The sequence below is a fragment of the Rousettus aegyptiacus genome, unplaced genomic scaffold, assembly GCF_014176215.1.
Source record: "Rousettus aegyptiacus isolate mRouAeg1 unplaced genomic scaffold, mRouAeg1.p scaffold_m13_p_12, whole genome shotgun sequence".
NCBI classification, from domain to species: Eukaryota; Metazoa; Chordata; class Mammalia; order Chiroptera; family Pteropodidae; genus Rousettus; species Rousettus aegyptiacus.
Genome location: NW_023416287.1, coordinates 75,093,356 through 75,118,166, shown reverse-complemented (window position 1 = coordinate 75,118,166; position 24,811 = coordinate 75,093,356). Strand labels below are relative to the sequence as shown.

The window sequence follows — 24,811 nt, the reverse complement described above, 5'->3', positions numbered from 1 at the left end:
CTACACAAAACAATTCTTTTTGTTGACTGAGTGGATATCATTTGTTTAAGCCAATCACAAGAGAAGATCATTTCACTGTTATCACTTTAAACACTCTCTCAAAGAATGTTGACATTCCATTTGGTTTCAGATGACCATGTTGCTAGTTGATTCCAACAGTGTCCATTCTCAGGGGGCCATATACCTAAATAAAAAGCTGCATTTCCCAGGTTTGCTTGCAGTTGGATGTGGCCACATGACTATGTTCAAGTCAATGAGATGTATATGTGGAAACATGTAGAACTCCCAGGAAGGTAACCTCAAAAGAGCTTGGCTTAGTTGGGCAGAGTTTTTTTTCCTTTCCCTTTCTCTCTTTTCAGGTGCATGTAATGTGCGTGGAGCCCCAGAAGCCATCTTGGGCCATGTGGTGACTGAAGATAGAAGCCAAATGCTAGTACGGCACAGAAAGATAATAAAACCTGGGGTCCCTGGCCACTACTGAGCCTCATTCCAACTCTGGACTGCCCACTTCCAAATTTCTTGTTTTTTCTTTTCTTGTTTTTTTTTTTTCCAATTTTAAAGTTTTAATTTCAGTTTTAAGTGGAACATTCATATTGAAGCTCATTTATGTGCTATTACAATGACCCCCATCACTTTTATACTGCACAATTGTATTCAGCTTCATATAAGGATCTGGATAGGAAATTTTATACATATATGTTTTAGTCCTAAGAACTTTGTAATCCTATGCTATGTAGCTATTAAATTGTGCATAAGAAGTACAATCTTTTCCTTTTTTCTAAGAATGTATTTCATTTTAAAAGAAAACAGCACTTTCAAATAATATGCATGAGGTTTTTACCAAATTTCTTATGTGGGAGAGAAATGGGGTTCTATCTTGTTATTTTAAGTACCACTGTTATTTTAAATTTTCTGTTAACTTTAACTGATTACAAAACCTTTTCTTTATTTGGGGGCTCTGATGAGTCAACAGCATAACAATGGGTGTGACAAACTTTCCAATGCACAGTTATGTCGTTTACTTCGTTTTATGTTCTCATTAGCCCTTCGACTTGGCTAAGGGAGGCCAGTGGATGTGAAGGCTAGGTAATTTCAGATTCAAGCGTCAGATCCAACGCGTCATATCCAGTTCTTCTCACTGCCCTGGCAACCTTTTTCTTCTCAATCTCTTTGCCTCGCCATCACAGCCGAGCAAGCTCTAATATATCTGATATCTCTCATTGCAGTATGGACAGGTAAAAGCGGGGAAAGGAACTTGATCTGCTTTCCACTGTTGGAAAGGAGTTAGATTGGAAAGATACACTCTCCAAGAGGCCTCATAGATTCTCGTGTGGTGCAAGCAATGCTGTTACCAAGTGTGTAGCCAGGACCCCACAAAGGAATAGAGCTCAACAGTACAGACAAACTCAGGAACAGAACATCATAAATCATCACCATCCATGATAATAGGACCCTGCTGCACATGGCATTCATAGGCAGGTTACAGCCTTTGGAAAACACAACGTTAAAAATAAATAGGGCTGCAAGAAGCAAGCCCAGTCTTTAATTCAGGGATGTGTAAAAGTGAGAGCAATATGCCTTAGGAACCCATGTGAGCATTGGCTATCCTAGTCAGGGGGGCAGCAAGATAAGCTTTAGGGTCAGGTGATAGCCCTGGGACTTGAAGACTTGAGCCAGTAGGTGCCACACAGGACTGAGGGAAGAGAGCTAAGGCTTTCTAAATAAAGCTTGTCTCTAGTCTTAATATAAGCTCTGAAACAGTATTGCAGTTTTAGGAGGAGGAATAAAAGAGGGCTGGTTTTGAACTGAGAAAAGGTCTACAAAATACTAAGACCAGAGAATACCTTTCTGCAAATGGCCATTTATTTCCATATCAGATCTGATAAAAAATATAATTTAGAGGTAATAAACTCAAGTAACATAAAATAAATAATCATTTGAATAGCCATGACTCTGTACTAAATTAAGAATTTCCCTGAAAGCATTGTTAACATTTGGAGTTTTCAAATAATAAAATTCATTCTCCTCATCCAACTTTTACATCATCTTACTATTAAAGACGGTGGCTTCCTGGATGATTGTTGATGGTTTTCTTTATTATATTTTAGACCATTTAGCAAAGTTTATTGATTCATACTTCCTTGTAATCAGTTGTAGTGATTAAAATAGCTTTTATGGCCCTTTAGAGATTGACTTTTTAAAGAATCAACATTTCCCCCAAATTATGTGCTTTTAAACATGGTTAAATACTGTTTGAATTCAGTGCTAAGCTATCGTTGGTGATTTTATGTGCAGTCGCCTTCTCATCCCTCTGCTTATGTGGCAACTATTATCCAACTACTTGGCAGCCAATAATAATAACAGCAGCCAATTTTCACTGAGTGATTACAGCAAGCTAAACATTGTGCTAAGTATCTTAATGCATCATTTCGTTTAATCCTCTCAACAACCCTATGAGACTGGAACTATTTAACTTTTTAATTGAAACTTGAAGGAGTTAAGTCACTCAGGTCATAAGTAGAAAATCAGGAATTTGAACCTTTGGCCATTGTGACTTCAAAACCTCTGCTCTCAACTTCAAAACTCCACTGCTCTTTGCACAGACAAGGTTCCTGTCTTTATTATTGCCATCTGTATCCTCAGTCATTCCTATCGGCTGAAGTAGCTTGAATAGGCCACTACAAACAAAAGCTGCAAATCCTTAACCTACTATTTGTGTTGCTTTATCAAGTTCCACTTTTACTTATGTGTATGTCTAAAGACATAAGAGAAAAGATATTTTTTTCTGTGTTTCTTGCTCAAGGAAAAGTACTTTGGAAGAAAATCATGTAGTTTCCCTATTATTTAGAGAAAGGAAAGTTGTTCCATAAAATAACAGATTTTCAGAGCCCTCACAGTCTCAACATCCTTTCTAATGTCTGTAGGCATACTTCCTAGTAACTTTGGTTTCCTCACCCATCCACCCTCACCATCTTTCCCGAGTGTATGAAGTTGGTTCGACAAAGATTAATGAGGTAATGCTTGTAAAGAGAGATCTTTTATTTAATAAGCTACATAAATAACAACAGACATAAAGTCCCTTGGGAGATACTAAATGATTCTCAGAAATCCTAAGAGATTTCCTTCCTTTAACATTAAGTAACAAGGAAAGAAATATCTTGGCGACAACAGGTGAGTGTTCCATCTTCTAGAACAGAAATTTTTATACTTAAACTCAATAAGCCAAAGCTGATTAACCCTTATAGCTGCTGCAGGACCATACTGAATTGGGATAGTATTCGCATATAGCCAAAGACTTAAAAACTAATACTAGAAAAATAAATATGGTATAAGATTTTGTTCCACTGATCTCATCTTGAAAATTTTTGATGCTACCTAATGTCTACAAAATAAATCCCAAAACCTGTTGTTCAAGACCCTATATAATTTGGAGCCAATCTACATTTGCCATCTCATAATGGGACTCTCTTCTTTTATTGGCCCCCAATGCCTACCTTCTTGCCTTTACTGACACCATTTTTCCGCTTGAAAGTCCCTCCCTCCTTCGTTCCTCTCTTGCCTAAGCTCTGTCTAGTCCTCAAGAGTCCATTCCTGACCCTGGCTCTCTAAACCCTCAGATTTCTTCCTCCTCTAAACGCTGAAGGACACTTGATTTTCTGCACCAGTTGCTTGGCCCTTCTTATGTGGTGTCTTGGGTTTCTTATTGCTCTCTCTCTCTCCCTTATGTGTGCCAGCAAACTCCTTTCAGGCAGGAACAAAAAGTCCCAGTCCTACACTGCGCTGCTCTTGGCTGGATAAATGCAACTCCTCCATAAGTGTTTTCTAATGCAGATGACTTGGATTTCTTAAATGCTCTAAAGTTGTGTAAAGGTTTGCAGAGAACTATCAGAACTTGGGGAAGATTCAATGCACAGAAATGTGGCCAACCTAATCGTCTTTCTGAGCCAGGCTTTACTTGTTATCACCACTCCTCCCTATCCCCTATTCCCCCTCTTCAGAGTCTGTCCTCTGCTTATGCACTTAGATGCTTCTTGACTTGCAAATGTCCATGTATTATGTAGCTTTGCTTCAGAGTCAAAGTAGGTTAACTCCATCAACACCAGCAAATAACTCTGGTGGTAGTTCGTACAGTACCACTGGATTTATGAATAAATGAACCTGCTGTGATTATTCTTGAACTCTTCCTTCTTCTTAAGCTGCTGCCCCTTTTCTTCTTCCTGTCACTGCCAATTCCTTTTTCTTAACTCTTCATAGATTTATTTGCTCCTTGGAACCTAGCTTCTGCCTTCGCAGGTGGTCACATTTAACTTGACTTTATATTGGATCATGAGTTTATTGTTCTGCATTTTATTTTGTTGGGTCCTGATTTTAGTGCTTGCTTTTTATTGAAAAGAGTGCCTTTCTTGCTTGCTTGTTTTCTTTCTTTCTTTTCTTCCTTTTTCTTTCTTCTTCTTTTTTTTTTAAACCATATTCGTAGTTAAGGTAGATTAAAAAATGCTGCCGTAACAAATAAAAGCCTGAAGTCTCAGTCAGTCGCTTAACATTATAAAAATGTATTTCTTGATCATATCATCATCCACTGTGGATCAGGAGTGAGTTTGCTTCCATGAGTAGCTCTGACAACCCTGAGATCTTCAGAACTTTTCACTGGATCCAGTCCATTCAGCCAGCTAACAAAGTGGGGGAATGATCAAACAGAAAACTCATTGTTCTTAACTGCCTTGGCCTAAAAGCAAAACTCACATTCCATTGGCCAGAACTCAATTATACAGTCCCACCTAACTGTAGGGAATACTGAGAAATGCAGACATCTTGTATACCCAAGGAAGGCTTGACCTGGATATTGCTGAATATTAATAATTTTTACCATACCATATAACTTCTTTTAGTTGGTTCTCATGTTATCTATTATATTGAATCTATTTTTATTTCTTTTTGCTATAAGAGATTCTTCATGGAGCAAACTGGCTCTTGTTTTAACTTGAATCAATGTTTTTTTTTAGGATTATGGCAGAGCTCTCTCAGTTTTTCTCATTGACTGCTTAGTTTAGTTCTCCCATTTCTTAAAACTTCTTGTTTTTACCAGTATATTGCTAGAGTATATCTCCAAATAACTTTCTCAAAAAAGATGCATGAAACTTATCTCCATTAAAATACAAATTTTTTGAGGGCAGGGCCTCTGTCATGTTTATTATTATATCTCTGCTGTCTAAAATAATGCCAAAATAAGTACTCAATAAACATTTATTGATTGACTAGGCAAACTTTGAGTCTGCAGTTTAAAAATATTTTTGAAAAACAATTTTGTTCAGAAAATGTTAGTTTTGTCTTTGTTTTAAAAATCTTCAGCTTACCCTCACCATTAATAGTCTGATTGGCTATAGAATTTTAGATCCAAATTATATTCTTTCAAAACCTTGAAAGAAGCTCACCATTATCTTCCATATTTAGTGCTAATCAGTTTCTTATTTCTTTATAGATAACATTTTCCCTCTCTTGAAGCTTTTGGAATCTTCTCTTTAATGAAATTTAAAATTTAAGATTTAAAATTTAATAAGTTTTGAAATTTCATGATGGTGGGTTCGAGTAATGGAATTTTTTTCAAACCAATTAACCTGCTCAGTACCGAGTAACTCTTTTCAGTTTGAACTCTCATACACTTTTCATCTCTGGAAATTTTTAATTTTTATTATTTTTTTCCTGTCCTGCATTTCTGTCGTTATGAAACTCCCATTTTTCTTGTGTTCTTTCTGTCTCATGTTTTCTGTCTCTATCTTTTTTTATATATTCTTGGATAGTCTCTCAATTTTATCTTCCAATAAATGTTTTTGGAGGGCTATCATGTTTTTTAATTTTCAGAATTCATTCTTTGTATCTGATAGTTCCTTTGGTATAGAAATTTCTGGAGAGAAAAACACCTCTGTTTAAATACCTCTCAAATCCCTTTTATTATTACTAATTAACTTTTCTTATCTTTTTTTTTTTTTACCCTGAATTAATCTCTGCCCTCTTCTGCAGTCAGTTGCACCGATTTTTTTATCTTAGTCTTTCCTTTTCATGTTGCTGGTTTTCACCCCGTGCCTTGTTGCCTGTTCGTATCTAATAATAATGATATGTAATTGACGTGGGGAGAGATGTTTAACTGGAAGCTCCATTCACTGGGAAAAGTAGGAAATCAGCAGCTTAGCTATACATTGAATTTTTTATTACAGATGATTCAAGTATTATACATTTAAGTCAGCCAGGACTATGGGGATGCAATTAGTAGAGAATCGGTAGTCAAGTTAACAGCCTCTCAAATGTCATAATAAGAGCAACCCTACTCTCTAGCAGCAATACTCTCAGTGGATGCTTTAACTTCCCTCAGATAGTTTAATCTCTTAAGAGGAAAGTCCGTTCAGTCTTGCCCAGGGGCAAATGCAGACTGCTATATTGTCCAAGCACTTTGGAAGTCAGGGCTGGGAAGGCTGGCTATTTTGTATATAAATTATCAATCCATCTACCTGTTTTCAGCCCAGCTTCTCCTTCTAGATCTCTTTGGTACCTCTGACTGTGAATCAGGAGCCTTTGTGAAATTCTTTAGGAGAGTGACTTCCACCTCTACTGTGACCCCCTTATGGTTCATTGTGGGCTACAGCTTTATCCACTGAGTGTCGTCCATCCATATGTTTTCTTCCATTTGTTGTCTTTAGGAGATTATTGAAATTTCTTATGTTCCTCTATATTTTTACTATTAGAAATGTATTGCTCTTTTTTATTCCTTTGTAATTTAATGGAATCTCAGGAAGTGGTGAAGAGAAACATGTGTTTGATGCACCATCTTGAATTAGAAGAAAAGCATGTATATTTAAAAGCTCCCAGGTGATTCTGATGATGGGCCAAGTTTGGGAGACCCTGTTCTAAACTATCTTTTGCTCCTACTTTCTCTTTATTTTAAGCACTGAGCATTTGCTACTTTATAACTCCTTGCATTCCAGGGCTCATTTTTCTTACTAGTTGGTAGTCTTCGTGTGAGCAGAAGCATGTCTGACTATTATTTGTGTTTCACTTACTGCACCTTACCTTGCACAATGTAAGACACACCTTGGAAGTTCAATAAATTCTTCTTGAGTAAAACAAACAAACAAACAAACAGACAAACAAACAAATAAATGCATGAGTGAAGGTATGCTGTGCATTTGAATAAGTACTTTTTAAAATTTTTTATTCTGCTTTTATTTACTCAGGTGTGTTGTTGTTGTTTTAATAAAACTAGTCAGCTATATGTAGCCATTCAAGATTAATCCTCTTTAAAAATAGATACAGTGACTCATTTTGAGTTTTTTAAAGAAACTTTCCATTTCCAATAGCCCTGTTTCCAGAAACACTTCATAATGCACAAGCTTTTAGCTTGCCAATGGTTTCATTTGAGTTTCATATCAGGAATAGCTTGTATGAATCCATAAACATGAATGAGGCTCTTCTTGCGGGATTTTCCTATTTTAGCCCAATGCTTACCTCAAATAGAACCTATTTGGGTGAATTCTACTGCCATAAACCCATTTAGACTCAAATTTGCCATTGTAAATAGCAGGATTAAAAGCAAACATACCTCAGTCATCATTGATTCATATCTCAGACATAGATAATAAGATAAATATACCTATTAAAATAAATTAGGATAAAAATGTTTAAACCAATAATCCATTTTTTATCATTCTTCAAGGCGAGTCTAAATTTTTAATAAATAACATGCGTAATCCTTACCTTAATGAACTATTTTTAATAAACGCAGAAATAAAAATGCTGAGAATTAAAAATATGAATGGAAAAAGAGCAGACAACACATTTATTGAAGAATTATTCTAAGATCTAACTTGTAAAAATTTTTGTCTTTACCACATTCCTGATATTTTTTATTGAGTTAGTGAAAGGTTTTAGTCAGTTTAAATAGTGACTATTTTCTTTAGGCAGAAAGCATTTTCACTTTTTATTACAGATGATTCAGGTATTATGCATTTAAGTCAGCCAGGACTATGGGCATGCAATTAGCAAAATGCAGAATGAGGCAAGTTCTACATAGAAGACAAAGGACCCAGTTCTCTTAAGAAATAAATTGTTTTCCTTACTTGGCTTTAAAAGAAGTACTTGGGCTACTCTGGGGGAGAATAACCTATAGAGAGACAAAGCTGGAAACATAAAGACCTATTAGGAACTATTGCACTAATCTATGCAAGAGACAATGGTGGGTTGAACCTGAGCTTTGATGGTAAAGGTGACAAGTGGTCAGGTTTGGGTAAATGTTGAAGTTAAAGTCAAAAGAATTTGCTGATGGATTGTACACAGGGTGTGAGAGAAAGAGATAGAGAGACAAGGACAATCCAAGGATTTTTCCTTGAACCACTAAAAGGATGGAGTTGCCATTAACTGAAATGTGATGACTGCAGCAGGAATAGGTTTCAGGGAGAAATCAGGAAATCCTTTTGGGGAAAGGTAAGTTTGAGATATTTATTAGGCAACCAAGTGGAAGTCAGTTGGAAATATCAGCCAAGAGTTCACAGGTGAATTCTGCGTAAGAGATATAAATTTAGGAGTCTTCAGAGTGTATAAATGTTTTTAATCCGGTAAAACAAATTAGATCACCACGGGAATGATGGCAGGTAGAGGTATGTTGCTTCAAAAATATTGCGAAACAAACAACCCCCAAATTTAGTGATTTAAAATAACAATCAGTTATTCTCATGGATCTGTGGCTGGATGAGGATTTGCTAATCTAGGCCAGGCTTGAATCCTTTGGTTCAGCTTCAAGCAAGTGTCCTCATCCTTCTCCTAGAACCTGAGGACTGACCCAGCATGTTTTTGTTTTTTTTTTGTTTGTTTGTTTGTTTTTTGTTTTCATGGCAGTGTCAGAGGCACAAGAAAGAAAGCAGAAGCATATAGGCTTTTTGAGGTCTAGGCTCAGAGCTGGCACAGCAACATTTTCTACTTATTCTATAGGCTGAAGTAAGTCATATAACTGAACTCAAAATCAAGGATTAGTAAAGTAATAAGGCAAAGGCATTATTACAGAGAAGGGTAAAACTTTGAATTCGACCTACAATCTCAGAAGTCCAAGGACTGAGTACATCCTGGAGCATCTTAACTTTAAAGGGCCTCCAGATCTAATCAGGGACCAGACAAGATTATCTAGACACAATCTTAACCATTGCTCCCCCTTGCCTAATGAACTTTATTGAAGGCACCCATTCTTTGGTCCAAGAAATGAAAACATTAACTCTGTATTACTAGTTACAAAGCAAGTCTGTGGCAAGGTGCTCCAAGATGCCAAAGTGTGCCATCTAACAGTCTGAAGAGAGAAGAGCAAAAGAAAACATGATGAAGTAAATAATAAGGAGATGTCTGTGTTTGAAACTGAGGAAAGTTTAATCTTCAGCAATAGTGTGTCTGAAAGGATATCAAACATGAATGTATCATATAGACATCAGAAGCTCGCCACCAAACAGCAAGTTCTAATTATAAATAGGCTATAGTAAGTCATTTTTTTTTTTTCAAGCTGCTTAGATGCAGAATATGCATTTCACTGTTCTTTGTTTGGAGGCAGATTTTTTTTTTTTATACCAAGAAAACTATTTTATACATATATAAATTTCCAGGCTTTTGAATATTTTTGGAAGTACAAAAATCAGAGGAATAATTCTTTTTAAGAATTTAATATCCTGTTATCAGTTTAGGATGCAACAATGAATCAGATAACATGGTACTAGTACTTCTACACTATCTTATATTTTAAGCTGCTTTTGCTAGATCTAGAGATTTCTGGGGCTGAAGGAGCCTTAGAGATCGTAATCACCTAATTTTATAGGTGAAGTAACAGAGGCCTAGAGAGGTTAATCTTACTCTTTTGACAATAAAAGAATTGGGTCAAATAAGTTGTAACCCAATGGCAAGTAACACATAGGGGTAACTGTGGCAGGCTTTACTTCCAGTCTACTCCATTCATCTCTATAATATCCAGTCATCCTTCCCCCTTCTCTTCTCAGTAAACATACAGTCTAGTAGAAACTGTGATTTGTTGAACAAGAAAAGCTTCTAAACAGGGTCCTTTAGGTGCCCCTTTCCCCGACCTAGTCCAGTGTAGAAATCCAGTAGTGCTCATTGTCCACTTTTAGTAACAACCTTCCACCAATGTCTAGTGTTTTGTGGGCCTTGAAAAATGGAAAGATTTGTTGGTATCCTGTTATTTTGTTCATTCCCTTTACTTATTACCTTCCTGTGTCTCTCCCTACCTGATTTACAGTTAGGGCTGATTTTGGAGATAGGGTTTATGTACAGCCATAGGAAATGATGTATCTCTTCTTCTCTATAGGCACTAACTGATTGGCCTATTTAAGCTTAATTTCTTCTTGGAAGTTTAATCATTCTTTTTTTCTTTGGGCAGGGGGCTAGTGTCTCTTTCAGCAGCTGCAACTTATGGGCTTCTAAAATGCTTTCTGAGACTAATGTGCTGTTTTCCCCTTTTCTATTTAGGGGACCCTGAGAACTGTAGGAGGTGATTATTTTGCATATTTTATTGCCCTCAAACAAGATCTAAAATTTAACATGATCAAATGCAGCCTTTTACTGCTGCCATCAAAGATACACAAAGCTGTACACAAATTAGAGTGCTAAGGACAGATTTAAATCAGTAATATACTTTTGCAATAGGGAAGAGGGTTAAGGGTGAACTGAACTCAACTTTGATTTGTACAGAGGTGACTGGGCATTTCAAAGGGAGACAGGGAGTAGAAGGAGGTGAGCATGGAGCTCCGTAGAATCAGGGAAGTGAAAAATACAAAGGGCGATCAGTGTAAATGTTGATTAGGCTAGCAGTGTCTCTTAGCTGGCAATTAGCAAAGTCAGGGTTCTGCCCTCCTACAGAGAGACTAGGAGACTGAGGCCTGTCCTTCCTGATGACTATATTTCAAAGTTATGGCCTTCGGGTCCTTAAGAAAGACACTTCTGAATTGTTGGAGGTACGTATGCATCTCAAAAGGACAAAGGAAGGATTCACAATTGTAAGACCTTTTCAGTAAATGCTTTAAGAAAGGGAGGTCAGGGCCCATTTTCAGGTTTTGGCCAGAACAAAGTAAATTCTTTTGGCAGGCCTTAAGCTTTCTTAGGCAGGCTCCTTATGGGGTCATTTTAGGGATGTGGCTTTGAGCTGTTAGAAACTATGTTAATATTTAAATGTTTTAATGTGGAAATAGAGGTGTGGATTAAATCATTTGTGTTGAGTACCTACAGTTTTTATAGGCCAAGGTTGAGCCTTAGTCATGAAGAGTTCTCAGAGGAGCCTGATTAGAGCTTGATCAAGGAGAAGATGTTTTTCACCGAGTAATTTTAAGATACATTATTTTATTTTATTTTTTTAAATTATTTGACAAAGCCTCTGTTTCTTCATATGTAAAATAGGAATGTTAATCTCATACAGTTCTTGGGAGCACCTAGTACAGCATTGTCCAATAGAAATATAATGCAAGCCTTACATTATCAATGTCCTCAGAGCTACATTTGTTAAAAAGTGGAAACTAAAAATTCATGGTACTTTAATTTATTTACCTAATATATTCAAACTATTTCAACGTGTAATCAATATTTTTAAATTATTGGGAGCTTTTACGTTCTTGTTTTCGTCCCAAGTCTTTCAAATCCGGTGTATTTTACACTTACAGTACCTCTTTCCAGACCAGACACATTTCAAGCGTGTAATAGCCATACGTGGCTCCAGCATTGGACAGCACGCGCCCAGACGAGCTAAGCAGACACGCCCTGCCTGAAGTGGGCTGGGAGGCGGGTCTTAGCCAGATGGGGCGGAGCTTCTTGGAAATCGTTTTTGGGCCTCACGGGCTCCCGTAGGAGAGCGCCGGCTGTGGCGGAGCCACGTCTCCCGCGGCGGCTGCAGAAGAATCAGTTGGGCGTCTGGTCGGTTCCCGGCGACCATGGCGTTTACGCTGTACTCGCTGCTGCAGGCGGCCCTGCTTTGCGTCAATGCCATCGCCGTGCTGCACGAGGAGCGCTTCCTCAAGAACAGTGAGTGGGTCCGTGGGGCCGGGCAGAGGTGGCGGCAGAGCCCCTGGGGCGCGGACCAGAGCCGGGCCGCGTGAGGGGACAACCTGGGCCGCGACAGACGAGCCGCCACGAACTTGGCTTTTGGGGCCTTTCGTTGCTGGGGGAAGCCGAGCCACTTTCTTCTCACCAGCAGCGGAGTAAGGATTGTTTAACAGATGCTCACCGTGTGCAGGGCCTTGGGCGTGGGGATGGGGGGCGGTACGGAGGCGTGCCAGCGGCGCCCCTGCCTGCAGTTAGTTTAGGTTAGTAACTTAATGCACTTTCCTGTGACCACTTTTAATGGTCAGAAAACTAGGTCTGAGTTTTCAGTTAAAGAGGAAGGAGTGTGGCTCATTTGGAGCATAAGTAATTAGGAGAATGGACTCATAGAAGGCCATAGGGGTTCCCAGGCTTTGGGGCTAAAAGGAAAGGGAAAGTGTTGGTATGATCACGACATCCAGTCATCCATGCTCCAAGGAAAATTTATCAAGTCTAGATTTTTGGATGCCTACCATGCGCCAGGAACTGTGCTAGGGTCTAAGAGTACAAAGATGAACAAACGATTTCTGCTAACCAGGACCTCCATGACATCCTGGGCAGGCCACTTCTTGCTGTATGAGGCAGAATAGAGGCAGGATACCGCATGATGTGCATCATTTGTCACAGTATACCAAATATATCTCCGAATCACTGAAACTCAAACCCGTGAATAAGTTTGATTCATTTATTCCTTCAGAAGAGATTTATTGAGCACAAATTATGTGCCAGGCCCATGAAACATCTGGGGTTACAGAAGTTACCCTACCCTCCTAGTGGAAGTTAACCTAAATGAAATTGAACAGGTAACCTTAAGGATGCAGAATATTATGAAAGAGAAGTGCAGGGAGATACTAACCTGTGAATCTGTGAAAGTTTCTTGGAGGAAGTGTGTCTAACCCAAAATCTGATAAGTGAGTAAACATTAACTAGGTGAAGGTGAGAGGATGGAAGAAATTGGGAGAGTAAGGAATAAGAGTTGGTATGAAAACGGCAGGTGAAAATAAGGCCTAAGCAGGACAATGACATGACCAGATTTGTGTTATTTGCAAGATTCGTGTGATTTGCAGTACGGAGTACAGATAGAAAAGGTAGAAGACTGGATATGGGAAGCACCATCCTGAATAGGGCCAGTAAAGATGCTAGGTGTACTGTCTATCAGTTGAGTGGGCATAAGAACAACAATAATAATAACTAGTACTTAACACTATATGCCAGGATCTGTATCAAGTGCTTTACATATATTAACATGTATAACACTGATGATAACCCTGTGAGATAGATGTTTTCAACCCCACTTTACAGATGGGAAACCTGAAGCATAAAAGGGAGTAGGTAACTTCTAAAATCGCACAGCTAGAAAGTGGCAGACCTAGGATTCAAACTTATTCTGACTCAAGAGTCCGTCTCTTCATCACTATACGTATAGAAAAGTACAATGGGTCATGTCATGGGTTGAATTTTGCTACCCCTGCCCCTTTAAAAAAAAAAAAAAAAAGATATATTGAACTCCTATCCTAACCCTTGGTACCTGTGTATGTGACCTTATTTGGAAATAGGATCTCTGCAGGTATAGTCAAGTTAAAATGAGGTCACCCTGGATTAGGATGGGCCCTAGATTTAATGAGGTGTCCATATAAGAAGAGAGATATAGAGACATACAGACTCACAGATGGGGAAGAAGGCCATGTGACAACAGAGGCAGAGACTGGAGTGATGCAGCTACGAGCCAACCAATACCAAGCATTGGCAGTAACTATGAGAAGCTGGGAGACAGGCATAGATGAGATTATCACTCAGAGCCCCGAAGGAACCAATTCTGCCAACATTTTGAGTTAAGACTTCTGGGCTCCGGAACTGTGAGAAAATTTCCATTTTGTTAAGCCACCCAGTTTGTGCTGCTTTGTTATCTAAGCCTTCCAAAACTGTTAAAAATCAGAAGGTATTTTAAAGTTAGAAAAGGCAAATGTTTACGGTTTGGACATTGGGAATGTGAAAGGAAGGAAAAGTCAAAGACCTCTCTTGGTTTTCTGGCTTAAGCAACTGAGTGAAGGGGAGTACCTTTATGAGTTAGTACTGGAAGAAAATTGGGGGAGTGAGTTGGGTGGATCAGAAGATGAAGAGATAATGAAATAAGTTTTGGACATGTTGAGTTTGTGATTATATCTGAGATATGCAAATAGAGATGTGAAATAGTCAGTTGGACTTAAATCCATAGAACAAAGCAAGAGCCAGGGTCGAGATTGAACTTTGAGTTTGTCAACCACACATGATAAATGAAACCATTGAAGAGATGAAATTGCTCAGGGAAAGAAGAGTACAAAGAGAATTGGTGACCAGGACAGCCCTAGAATCTCTTCCAGTATTTAATGTTTAGGTAGAGATGGAAGAGCTGACAAGAGAAATTGATGAGTGAGCAAAACAAAGAGATGGGAAAATCTAAATAGTGGAGTTTCACAGAAGCCAAGGAGTGTTTGAGAAGAGATAGTACAACAGTGGAATGTTTTGAGAAGCCAAGAAAAATAAGGACTAAAAAGTGTCTTAAGAATTCAGGGTAGTAGAGGCCATCAGTGATTTTACAAGAACAATGAACAGAAGTGGGTAAAATCCAGATTGGAATGGGTTGTGGAAGTAAGTGGAGAATGATGAAATGGAGACAGCAAGATTACCCAAAGTTATCACTAAATTAGAGGAAATGAAAAAAGGGTAGCTGGACGAGGATTCCAGGATGTGTTTTGTGGCGGTGGTTTTGTTTTTAGATAGGAGAAGCCTGAGTATGTCTCAGCAATGACAGTGAGAACTAGGCAGGTCTCTTCAGCAAGTCAATGCCAGAGAAAAAATGAGGAGAGAGTGACCACCGAGGCAAATATACACAATATAAGAATAACAAAAGTGGGAGAGAGGGAGATGTAAGGGAGATACCCATATGCAATGCGTGCACTTCGATTGGATCCTGGCTCAAACATATCAATTGTAAAAGACAAATTTCACATTTGGTGAAATTTGAATATGGATTGGATGGATACTGGATGATATTAAAGAATCACTGTAAATTTTGTTAATGTAATAAATTATACTATTATAGTTATGTAGGGAAATATGTTACCAGTAACTTAAAGTATTCAAACAGAAAAACAGATGAAGCATGTATAACAATTATTAAATCTGAATGATAGGTATGTTTAAAAACTTTCATAATTAAAGGTTAAAAAAGGAATTGCTAATGGAAAGAATCTAGTAGTGAGAGAGAAAAGATATGGGAGAGAAGTAAAGTAATTGGTAGCCTGAGGATTCTGAGAGGTACAGAGGGATGGGTTCTAAGGCACAGATGGAGGATATGGCTTTACGTAGGAGATTGGATACTTTCTTCATTGGAAAAGGAGGAAGGATTAGCTGGAGAAGCAGGAGATTCCTAGATTTGGTGGCAAGAAGTTTTTCTTTTATTACTTTAAACAAATGAATAATCACTATTAGCTAGGAGGAAAAGTTGTAGCAGTATCTGTCTCATATCTTGCAGTAGAACAGATTTTTTAAAAATAATTATGCAGATAGTTCATGGAGCCTAGCATAAAGGCTTTGACAAAAGAGAACTGAGTAAGAACTGTAAGGATGGAACCTGGTTGAATCAGGACAGTGTCAGTTCCTAAAGAAATAACATTTCAAGCTGAATCCTGAATTAGGAATAGGAATTAGCCTATTTTAAGGTACCTTTAAGACTTCCAAGTAAAGCTGTCATGTAGGCAGTTGCATATACAGGTCTTGTGCCTAGAAGAGAGATCTGGGAAGGATTTATATGTGAGGATTCTCAGTATTGGCTAGTAATTTGAAATCATTGGGATGAAGGCTACTTCACAGAAGAGGGTCAAGGATTGCATTCTGAAATTGTTCATTCCTGTCAGGGTTTTTGACTGCAAGCAACAGGAGCCGATTCTGGGTTGTTAAGCTGAAATTTACTAAAAGATCATTGGACATATAGAACAGTGGAACAGAGTGGAGAATCCAAATACAGATGTATATTTATATGGACACCTAATTTATGATAAAGGTGACAGCAGGATAGAAAGGATGACACTTTAGTAAATGATTCTGGGTTAACGGGATAGTCCAGAAAGAAATGAATGAATCTTGACCCTCTTCCTCACACTAAACACAAAAGTCAATTGCAAGAGCCTTATACATCCAACTGGGAAAGATAAAACAAAGCTAGAAGAAAACTTTTTCTTAAAGGACCATATTATAAATGTTTTAGGCTTTGTGGACCAAGAGGCAAAAATCAAGCTAAAAATGTGAAAAAAAACACATTTTTTTTTCCAGCTTTATTGCTATATAATCAACATATTGTATAAGTTTAAGACATACAAAGTTATGGTTTGCTACACATATCTGATACATATATTCCTTTTTCTTTTTTGGAGGGAGCTTCTACCTTTTGGCTATTGTGAATAATGCTATGTCAGGTTATATTATTTAAGCCACACAACAATTTAGTGATTTAGGGGTTATTAGATTCATATTACAGGAGAGGACACTGAGGCTGAATGGAGTGAAGTGACTTGTTTGAAGAGCTACAGTAACCATAGATATATGATAATTAAAGGGCCAGGGAAGATCCCATTTTAGTGATAGCTGGGACTTAACAGGCTGCCCTAGGAAAAACTACTCTTAATGGGGAGTGCTTCTAATATGGTGGCATGATGATCTATATGAATCTACATTCCAGCGAAACAACTAACTATACTGATGAAACTAATTTTAAAAACATTTAAGTGTCTGGGAATTGTCATAAGAACATAAAACAAATGGAGAAAGTTTTTCAAGAAAACCTGTTAATTCTCATTAAGAACAGTGAGAATTTCTGGCATTCAAGCCACAACCTTCCCCCCAACCTCCCCTCCCCCCAAAAAAAGCAAAAGGAAGGAAATAATAAAGATTACAGTAAAAATTAGTGGAATATACAGTAAGAAAACAATGGAGAAAAACAACAAAACAAAAAGCAGTGTTCCTCAAAAGGATCAAAATTGACAAACCATTACCCATGTCAAGAAACAAGGAAAAAGACTTAAAATACTAAAATTAGGAATGAAACAGGAGAGACATCCCTACTGATCACAGAGAAATTAAGAGAACTATAAGGGAATACTATGAACAACTATGTGCCAACATATTAGTTGACTTAGATGAAATAGATAGATTCCTGGAGAGAGACAGTTTATTGCACTGACTTAAGAAATAGGACATCTGATTCGACCTATAACATGTAAAATTAAGTTAGTAATTTTAAAACTTTCAACAAAGAAAAATTCAGGCTTCTACCAAACATGTAAATGCTTGCTTTTAATACCAATTCTTTATGAACTTCCAAAAAATTAGGAGGAAGAACATCCCAGCTCATGCCATGAGACCAGTACTACTAACCCGATACGAAAACCAGACAGAGACATTATGAGAAAAGAAACTATAGACCAATATCTCTTATGAATATAGACACAAATTCTTAGCAAAATACTGGCAAACTAAACCAAGTGGGTGTATTCCTGGGGATGCAGTGTTGACTTAACACTGGAAAATCAATTAATGTAAAAAATCATATTAGTAAAATAAACAAAAATCTCAAATCATTACAGTAGATACAGAAAAAAAAATCAACAAAATCCAGCACTCTTTCATGATAAAAACATTCAATAAACTAGGAATAGGTGGGAGCTTCTTCAATCTGTTAAAGAACATCTAGGGAAATCCCCAGTTAAGGTTATACTTAATGATGAAAGACTGAGTGTTTTCCCCAGTTAGGAATGAGAACAATGTCCTCTCTTGCCCCTTAGAACATTGCAGTGGAGATTCTAGGCAGGACGGTTAGATGAAAACTATTCATTTGCAGGTGGCATAATCTCTATGTAGAAAATCCTAAAAAGTCACTAAAATTATTAAAACTAATAAATGAGTTTAATAAGTTTGCAAGATCAGTAACAAAAATCTGTTACTGTTTTTCTACACATGAACAATCAAAATGAAAACAAACGATTTCATTTACAGTATTACCAAAAAGAATAAAGTAGGAATAAATTTAACAAAAGAAGTGTGAGTCTCATGAAAACGAGACATTGTTGAATTACAGAATAAAGATTTTTAAAGATAAAGAGCATGGAGACATCCATGTCCATGGATCAGAAGAATTAATGTTTTAAGATGACACTAAACAATATTGATTTACAGATTTATTGCAATGTCTATCAAAACCCTAGTTGGCTCTTTTTTGTGTGTATAAACTGACAAGTTGATCCTAAAGGAATGCTAAGGACCCAGAATAGCCAGAAAAAATCTTGAAGGAGAACAAAGTTGAAGGACTCATGCTTTGAGATTTCAAAGTTTACTACAAAGCTACAGTAATCAAAACAGTGTGGTATTGGCATAAGAATAGACATGTAGAGCAATGGAACAGACTTGAGAGTCCAGAAATAAACTCTTACATTTATTGTCAATTGATTTTTGACAAGGGAGCCGAAATAATTCAGTGGGTAAAGAACAGTCTTTTCAACAACTGGCACTGGAACAACTACATATCCATAGGAAATAGAATGGTTGAACTTCTCCCTCATACCAAACATAAATATTAATTCAAAACTGTGGACTTATAAGCTGTAAGATCTAAAGCTGTACACCTCTCAGAAGAAAATATAAGCATAAAGCTTTGTGACTTTAGATTAGACAAAGCCTTTTTAGATATAACACCAAAAGCACAAGTGTCAAAGAAAAAATACATAAACTGGGCATTATCAAAATTAAAAACTTTTGTCCCTTTAAAAGATACCATCCAGAACCAAGAAGACAACCACACAATGGGAGAAAATATTTATAAATCATATATATGATAAGGGTCTTATATTCAGAGTATACAGAGAACTATTACAACTCAATAATAAAAGATAAATAACCCAATTAAAAATGTTGCAAAGGATTCAATGGTCAGCATCATTAATCATTAGAGAAATGCAAGTCAAAACTATGATGAGATAAACTCACCAACTAGAATGACTAATAAAAACATCATCATAGTAAGTGTTGGTGAGGTTGTAGAGAAATTGTAACCATCACACATTGTTGGTGGGAATGTAAAGCAGAATAGCAGCTTTGGAAAACAGTAACAGTTCCTCAAAATGTTAAACATAAAGAGTTACTATGTTACCCAGTGATTCCACTATTAGGTGTAGGCAGAGTAATGAAAACAGTCACATAAAAGAATATGAATGTTTGTAACAGCATTATTTATAATAGCTAAAAAGTAGAAATAACCCAAATGTCCATTGACTGAGAATAGATAACTATAATATGTGGTATATCCATAATATGTAATACTACTTGTCGATAAAAAGGAAAAAAAATATTGATAGATGCTATGTGGGTGAACCTTGCAATCATTATGCTAAGTGAAAGAAATTCTAGTCATAAAAGACCACATATCAAGATTCCATTTATATGAAACGTCCAGGATAGGCAATTATATAGAAACAGAAAGAAAACTAATGGTCGTTTGGTGCTGGAGGGTCTGAGGGGGTGGAAAGTGGTTGCTAATGGGTACAGTGTTTCTTTTGGGGTGATAAAAATGTTCTGAAATTGAGCATGGTGAAGGTGACACAACTCTGTGAACATACTTTAAACCATTGAATTATATACTTTAAACTATATGCTAGGTGAATTATATCTCAGTAAATCTGTTTTTTTTTTAACCACACATTAAAAAATATCATTCAGACAAGTATTTATTATATCCAGTGCTAATTATGAGTGATACAAAAGAAACATGAAACAGTGTATTAATCAGCTCAGGCTGCCAAAACAAAGCATCATTAAGCAAAGTGAAATCTTGTTTCCTAATACTTGGTTCTTCCATATATAAAATATAAAGACTTGTTCTCTGTCTTCAAGTTTAAGGGTTAACATGTCAGAAATTAATTACACCCTGTAGTCATATGAATAAAGAAAAAATGTATAGTCATATGAGATATGACAGGTGGACCTGAAATAAGGACAAGAGAAGGACAGACTGTCGAGATGAGGGCATGTAAGTCTTTAGAAGAATGTGTAAGGCAATAAAAAAGAATTAGCAGATAAAGGCAAAGAAATAATGATTTATAATATCAGGAAAAGATGTACAAGAAGATAAAAGACTCATTTATGGAAAATAAATGGGATAATTGGCTACATTCCTCACCTCAAAGCTGAGAAATGATGAATGATCAAGGATAAAAGGTGTGGCCCTGCTGGCAGGAGAGAGCATGCTCTGAAGGCCTAACCAAGCTGTGGGCAGGTTTAGATTAAAGTTTCCCCCATGTAATGTAGATAGTGAATCTCAGTTACACTGTCTATACTGACAATTAAGTTGGGTTTTACAGATTCTGAATTGAACCAGTTATTTAACTTGACACTGCTTTAGTTTTCTGTTTATTTTTTCAGTTCTGACTTGAAAAATGTTTTGTTTAAAAAAGGAGGAAAAGAGCTATCTGGTGTCGCAACGGTCATCTTTACCGAAGTAAATACCATGAAGTAATTATTAGACTGTAGTTTATTTTATAAAATGAAAGTGAAAATGAAATGAGTTTTTGCTGCTTATCAAAAGTAAAAAATATAAAATATTTAACCTAGTATTGTTTTTACTTTTAAGTCATTATGACGTTATATTTTATGTCTTTAACAAAGGCTCAAGGTAATCTTTTAGGGGATGACTAATGAGGGAATAGGTGAGTGCATAATAAATTTTAACACAGCTAATCATTTTTGTATTATGCAGTTGGCTGGGGAACAGACCAGGGAATTGGTGGATTCGGAGAGGAGCCAGGAATAAAATCTCAGCTAATGAACCTTATTCGATCTGTAAGAACCGTGATGAGAGGTAAGAAGAAAGACCAGTGAAGCACTCTTAAGTTTTAATTTTGTGGTTTCATTTAACTAGCAAAGCTTCCGAGTGTGAATACTACCACATACCATCTTTGTAGTGGGAAGTTTTTTTTCCTCTTCAACCTGCCTTTATTGGTTAAAGGTTATTGGTTTCTTTCTTAGTTTGCCCCTTATTCCTGTCTAAGCCAGTAGATGAAAATGGAATGCTCAATGGTATAATCAGATTGTGTGTTAACCTCACAGAGTTGAAAGACCGTGATATTCTTGCTTTTTGGAAATTCTCTTGGTTCCAAGTAGTTAAGTCATCTAGAGTCCTATAAAGGCTATCAAGAGAAAAAGGTCCCATATCTGCTATTCTGTTGGAAAATATTCTAAAGCAACTCAAGAAAGAAGAGTTCAAACCTTTTATTTTAAACCATTAAAACTAGGGTCTGTCTCTCTATCTCTCTGTCTTCTTCCTCTATTTTGAGGTGCTTTAATCACAACTTTGGATATGATAAGTTTATTCTTAATTTAGTGATGAAGCTATGGACTCTATTTCTAATGTCAAACTGTCACCGGCAGCCATAAGGGTCGACTTCTGCCTGAGTCCAGTGTGCTGCTTTGTTCTCAGAGCTGCATCAGCTCCCAGTGCATATTTGAATGTTCCTGTTATAAGTATTTACAACACGATTATGATGACTTATTGTTTAAGTATTTCCATCTTTTCTGGATGCTAGTAACTGACCAAGTTTTTTTCTGATATTGTCTTTATAGTAACAAACTACTTTTTTTTTCTTTGCAGTGCCATTGATAATAGTAAACTCAGTTGCAATTGTATTACTTTTACTATTTGGGTGAAGATCAATGGGGGAAATGGAGACTCAGAAGAAGAGATGTCAGTAGAAGTTATTACTTCGATCTTTATTGGAATATGCATATCCTGGCTGTCCTTGGACTTGACAAGAATATAAACCTGAAAATAAAACCAGAGTCCCCTATATTTATCTGACTTTTTTAAAGTTGCAGTTATAGTTTCATTATAGAAAGGTCAGATAATCAGAGGCAGTAACTATTCAAGACTGGAATATATTTGATTGCTGACTGTTAATAATAAGTTCGTGCTTTGGCGAAGATTGTTAAAGGGTATAGGACTGTCACTCTGTGTTTATAGAGTTTTTTCTCTCTCACTTCTCAGGGATGAATTTTTTTTGCAAAGTTTTAAAATTCCTAGTTACTTAGCTATGATGTGTGAGAGTGATTATCCTCCTAGATAAAATTTAATTTTTTTTTTTTTAAAGTACTACATATGGAATGATAAATAGGTAATTTGGATAATTTTATTTCGAACTCTTTGGTTAAATGTTTTTGTCTCTATGTTGTCTTGGTTATGAAAAATTCAAATTGATGGTAAATGTTGAGGAGCAATACTCTGATTTTAGGGAGAATTCTAAATTTATAAGTCAGATAGTCACATGATGATTCTGTTTTTATTTTATGTTCTTTTTATGCATTCGTTATTTTATTAATTGGTCTGAGTGGTGAGGCCAGATCAGTGTCTACATATATTCATTGGTAGAAAAATCTGTGTAGAAAAGTCTATGCTCTTTTTACAATGATGACATTTTTAAAAATCAGCATAAATATTGGCCTGCAAGAGCAATTCTAAACAATCACAATTAAACTGTACTGTGTAAGAAGTCTTTATTGTGAAGCATTTACCTCTCCTAAAATTATTATGTTTCAATTTCTTGGAATAGCTTATTAAGGGGTGTGATTCTTAATTCTTCATTCTGTCTGGCAATAGGGCATTCATGCTGGATAAGTTATTTTTTGTTTTATTTTTATGTCTTAAACCATCTCATATTTGCTCATCCCGTAATACAATTTGATGCAGAAAGAGTAAAACTATGTAAATGTTTTTTTTCTGGAAATTATCAGTTATAATATTTTAAAGGGGGTGGAATGGCATCTTTGTTTATAGGAGAACATTTGTAAATAAAGTTAAATTTCCAAGCCAAGCACTTGTTTTTGTACCTTAGTATATATACCTGTCAGTGGTAACAAAATTCTCATTTTGTATGTAACACTTAAATATGTTCTTTGCTGTGCAATCATTGAGCACAGATTTTATGAAGTAAACATTCATAATCCATTTTTTTCTTTGCTGACACATCAAGGTGACTCATGAGCAACTTTTATTCTATGACTTCAGTTACTTCAAAAGTTTTAAGGCAGGTATTGAATGCCTGTTGACCATCCCTGAGTTAGAGATAGATTCTCTCTGGGCTGTGGGCTTGCAACTAAACCAAAGAAATGCACCAGGGATTCATAGTTGGTTACTTGGCTCATGTGAGTAACATATTTGGCGCTTAGAGGCAGTGTTCTTACAAATAGCTGATGCATGAGTCTAAGCTTCAGCCACTGAGCAGATGAAAAAGCAGCAGTTAATTGAGGGTACTCCTATTTATCCACAGGCTATGAGTCGTATAGGAACTCTAAAAAGAAAAGAGAGACCTTGTCCTGATGCCATTTTCATGTAAGACATTTCAACATACCTTCATGCTCATTTAGTTTTGGGATACTGTCCAAGTTCACACTCCACTGGGGAGCAGTCAAGCAGGGCAAGCTCAGAGTATTTTGTAGCAAAGCAGTCCTGAGGAAAGTGAAGCACTGAACATCAAAGTGTTTCATCTCTGGAGGCCACCTACACATTTTTGGCTTTAATGTGCCTGAAAGAAGGTACGCAAGCTCTCACAGGTTAACCCTGGTTTCCCCAGAGCAGTTGTGATTTAGTAACCATGGTACCTTGTTTTAGTAGACAATAATTTAAGCCCTGTTTCCTGCCCACATCTTCCCCCTTAGCCATTCTCTGGACTCTAAATATCTGTGATGTTTATGGTCCTATGTATTCTGGTTCTGCATCTGTATGCCTCCTACCTGTTGTGAAGGATCTTGGCTCTAGTCTATAAATATTAACCAAATTCATACTCTAATCAAGTACACTGATTTTCAAACTTTGTTAACAGCAGAATGAGGCCTTCAAAGGAGTAATAACAATTGTAATGCTCCAATATCTAAAACAGATGAGAGAAGGTCCATTTATTTATTTTTAGTTGAAGCAAAGATTGGGCCCAAAGGCCTACTGTTCAGCTTCCACCAAACTCTGTCAAGTTTCCTAAGGCACTTCCACAAAACTACAACTTTTTGAAAACAGTTTAAAAGGCTGTCTTAAAAACTCTAGTTATAGATAACAGTATACATGGTGATCTCTGCTCTATAGGTATATGTAATCACTTACACATATGTTTAGGCACTCATCAAATGAATTGAGAGAAAGTAATATAGTTGAGTAAGAAGTAGAAGGCAGGATATATCTAATATGCCAAGTATAACTTTTTATCAAATGACTTCAAATTCATAAGACCTTAGTTGTTTTTCATTGTTTAATTTTTAAAAATGGTCAGTAACTTTCAGAAGTCTATTCCAGGTGATACATATATATTTTTCCAGGTCACTAACATTTGATTCTAGGTGCCCCTCAGTGAAAGAGATGTTCTCCTGAAGTACAATGTTTTTGTGAAATGAATCACTTTCTCATTGACTTAGTTTAAAAGTTATTACTACTAATAAAATTTTGATACCAAGCAAAATGGAATTCTTTTTTGCTAAAATTTTTCTTGGCCTCTGATTGATCATGAGACATCAAATATTGTGAAAACATTCTGTGCAAGCACCTGGGACACACAGTGGGCAATGCCCAGGGGTTTTAATGATCAAGATAAGTTTTGGAATCCTCTTGTTGTTTCATTTCTGATACTGCTTTCTTTCCTCCCTC

The 24,811-nt window shown here is 36.6% G+C and overlaps 1 protein-coding gene across 1 annotated transcript; it reads left to right on the top strand.

Annotated features, from left to right (window-relative positions):
• Window positions 1-11,873: 11,873 nt before the first annotated feature.
• Window positions 11,874-22,994, top strand: IER3IP1 (immediate early response 3 interacting protein 1). The gene is made up of 3 exons (XM_016148434.2): window positions 11,874-12,048; window positions 20,888-20,989; window positions 21,779-22,994. Exons 1-3 carry the CDS (start codon window positions 11,958-11,960, stop codon window positions 21,832-21,834), a joined length of 249 nt encoding a protein of 82 aa, XP_016003920.1. The 5' UTR covers window positions 11,874-11,957; the 3' UTR covers window positions 21,835-22,994.
• Window positions 22,995-24,811: the final 1,817 nt, after the last annotated feature.

Bases quoted from the DNA above. Each gene is read 5' to 3' on its own strand.
- IER3IP1 (XM_016148434.2), top strand. From the start codon at position 11,958: ATGGCGTTTACGCTGTACTCGCTGCTGCAGGCGGCCCTGCTTTGCGTC. The intron at 12,049-20,887 runs GTGAGTGGGTCC...TGTATTATGCAG, and splicing joins GGAGCGCTTCCTCAAGAACA to TTGGCTGGGGAACAGACCAG. The intron at 20,990-21,778 runs GTAAGAAGAAAG...TTTTCTTTGCAG, and splicing joins TGTAAGAACCGTGATGAGAG to TGCCATTGATAATAGTAAAC.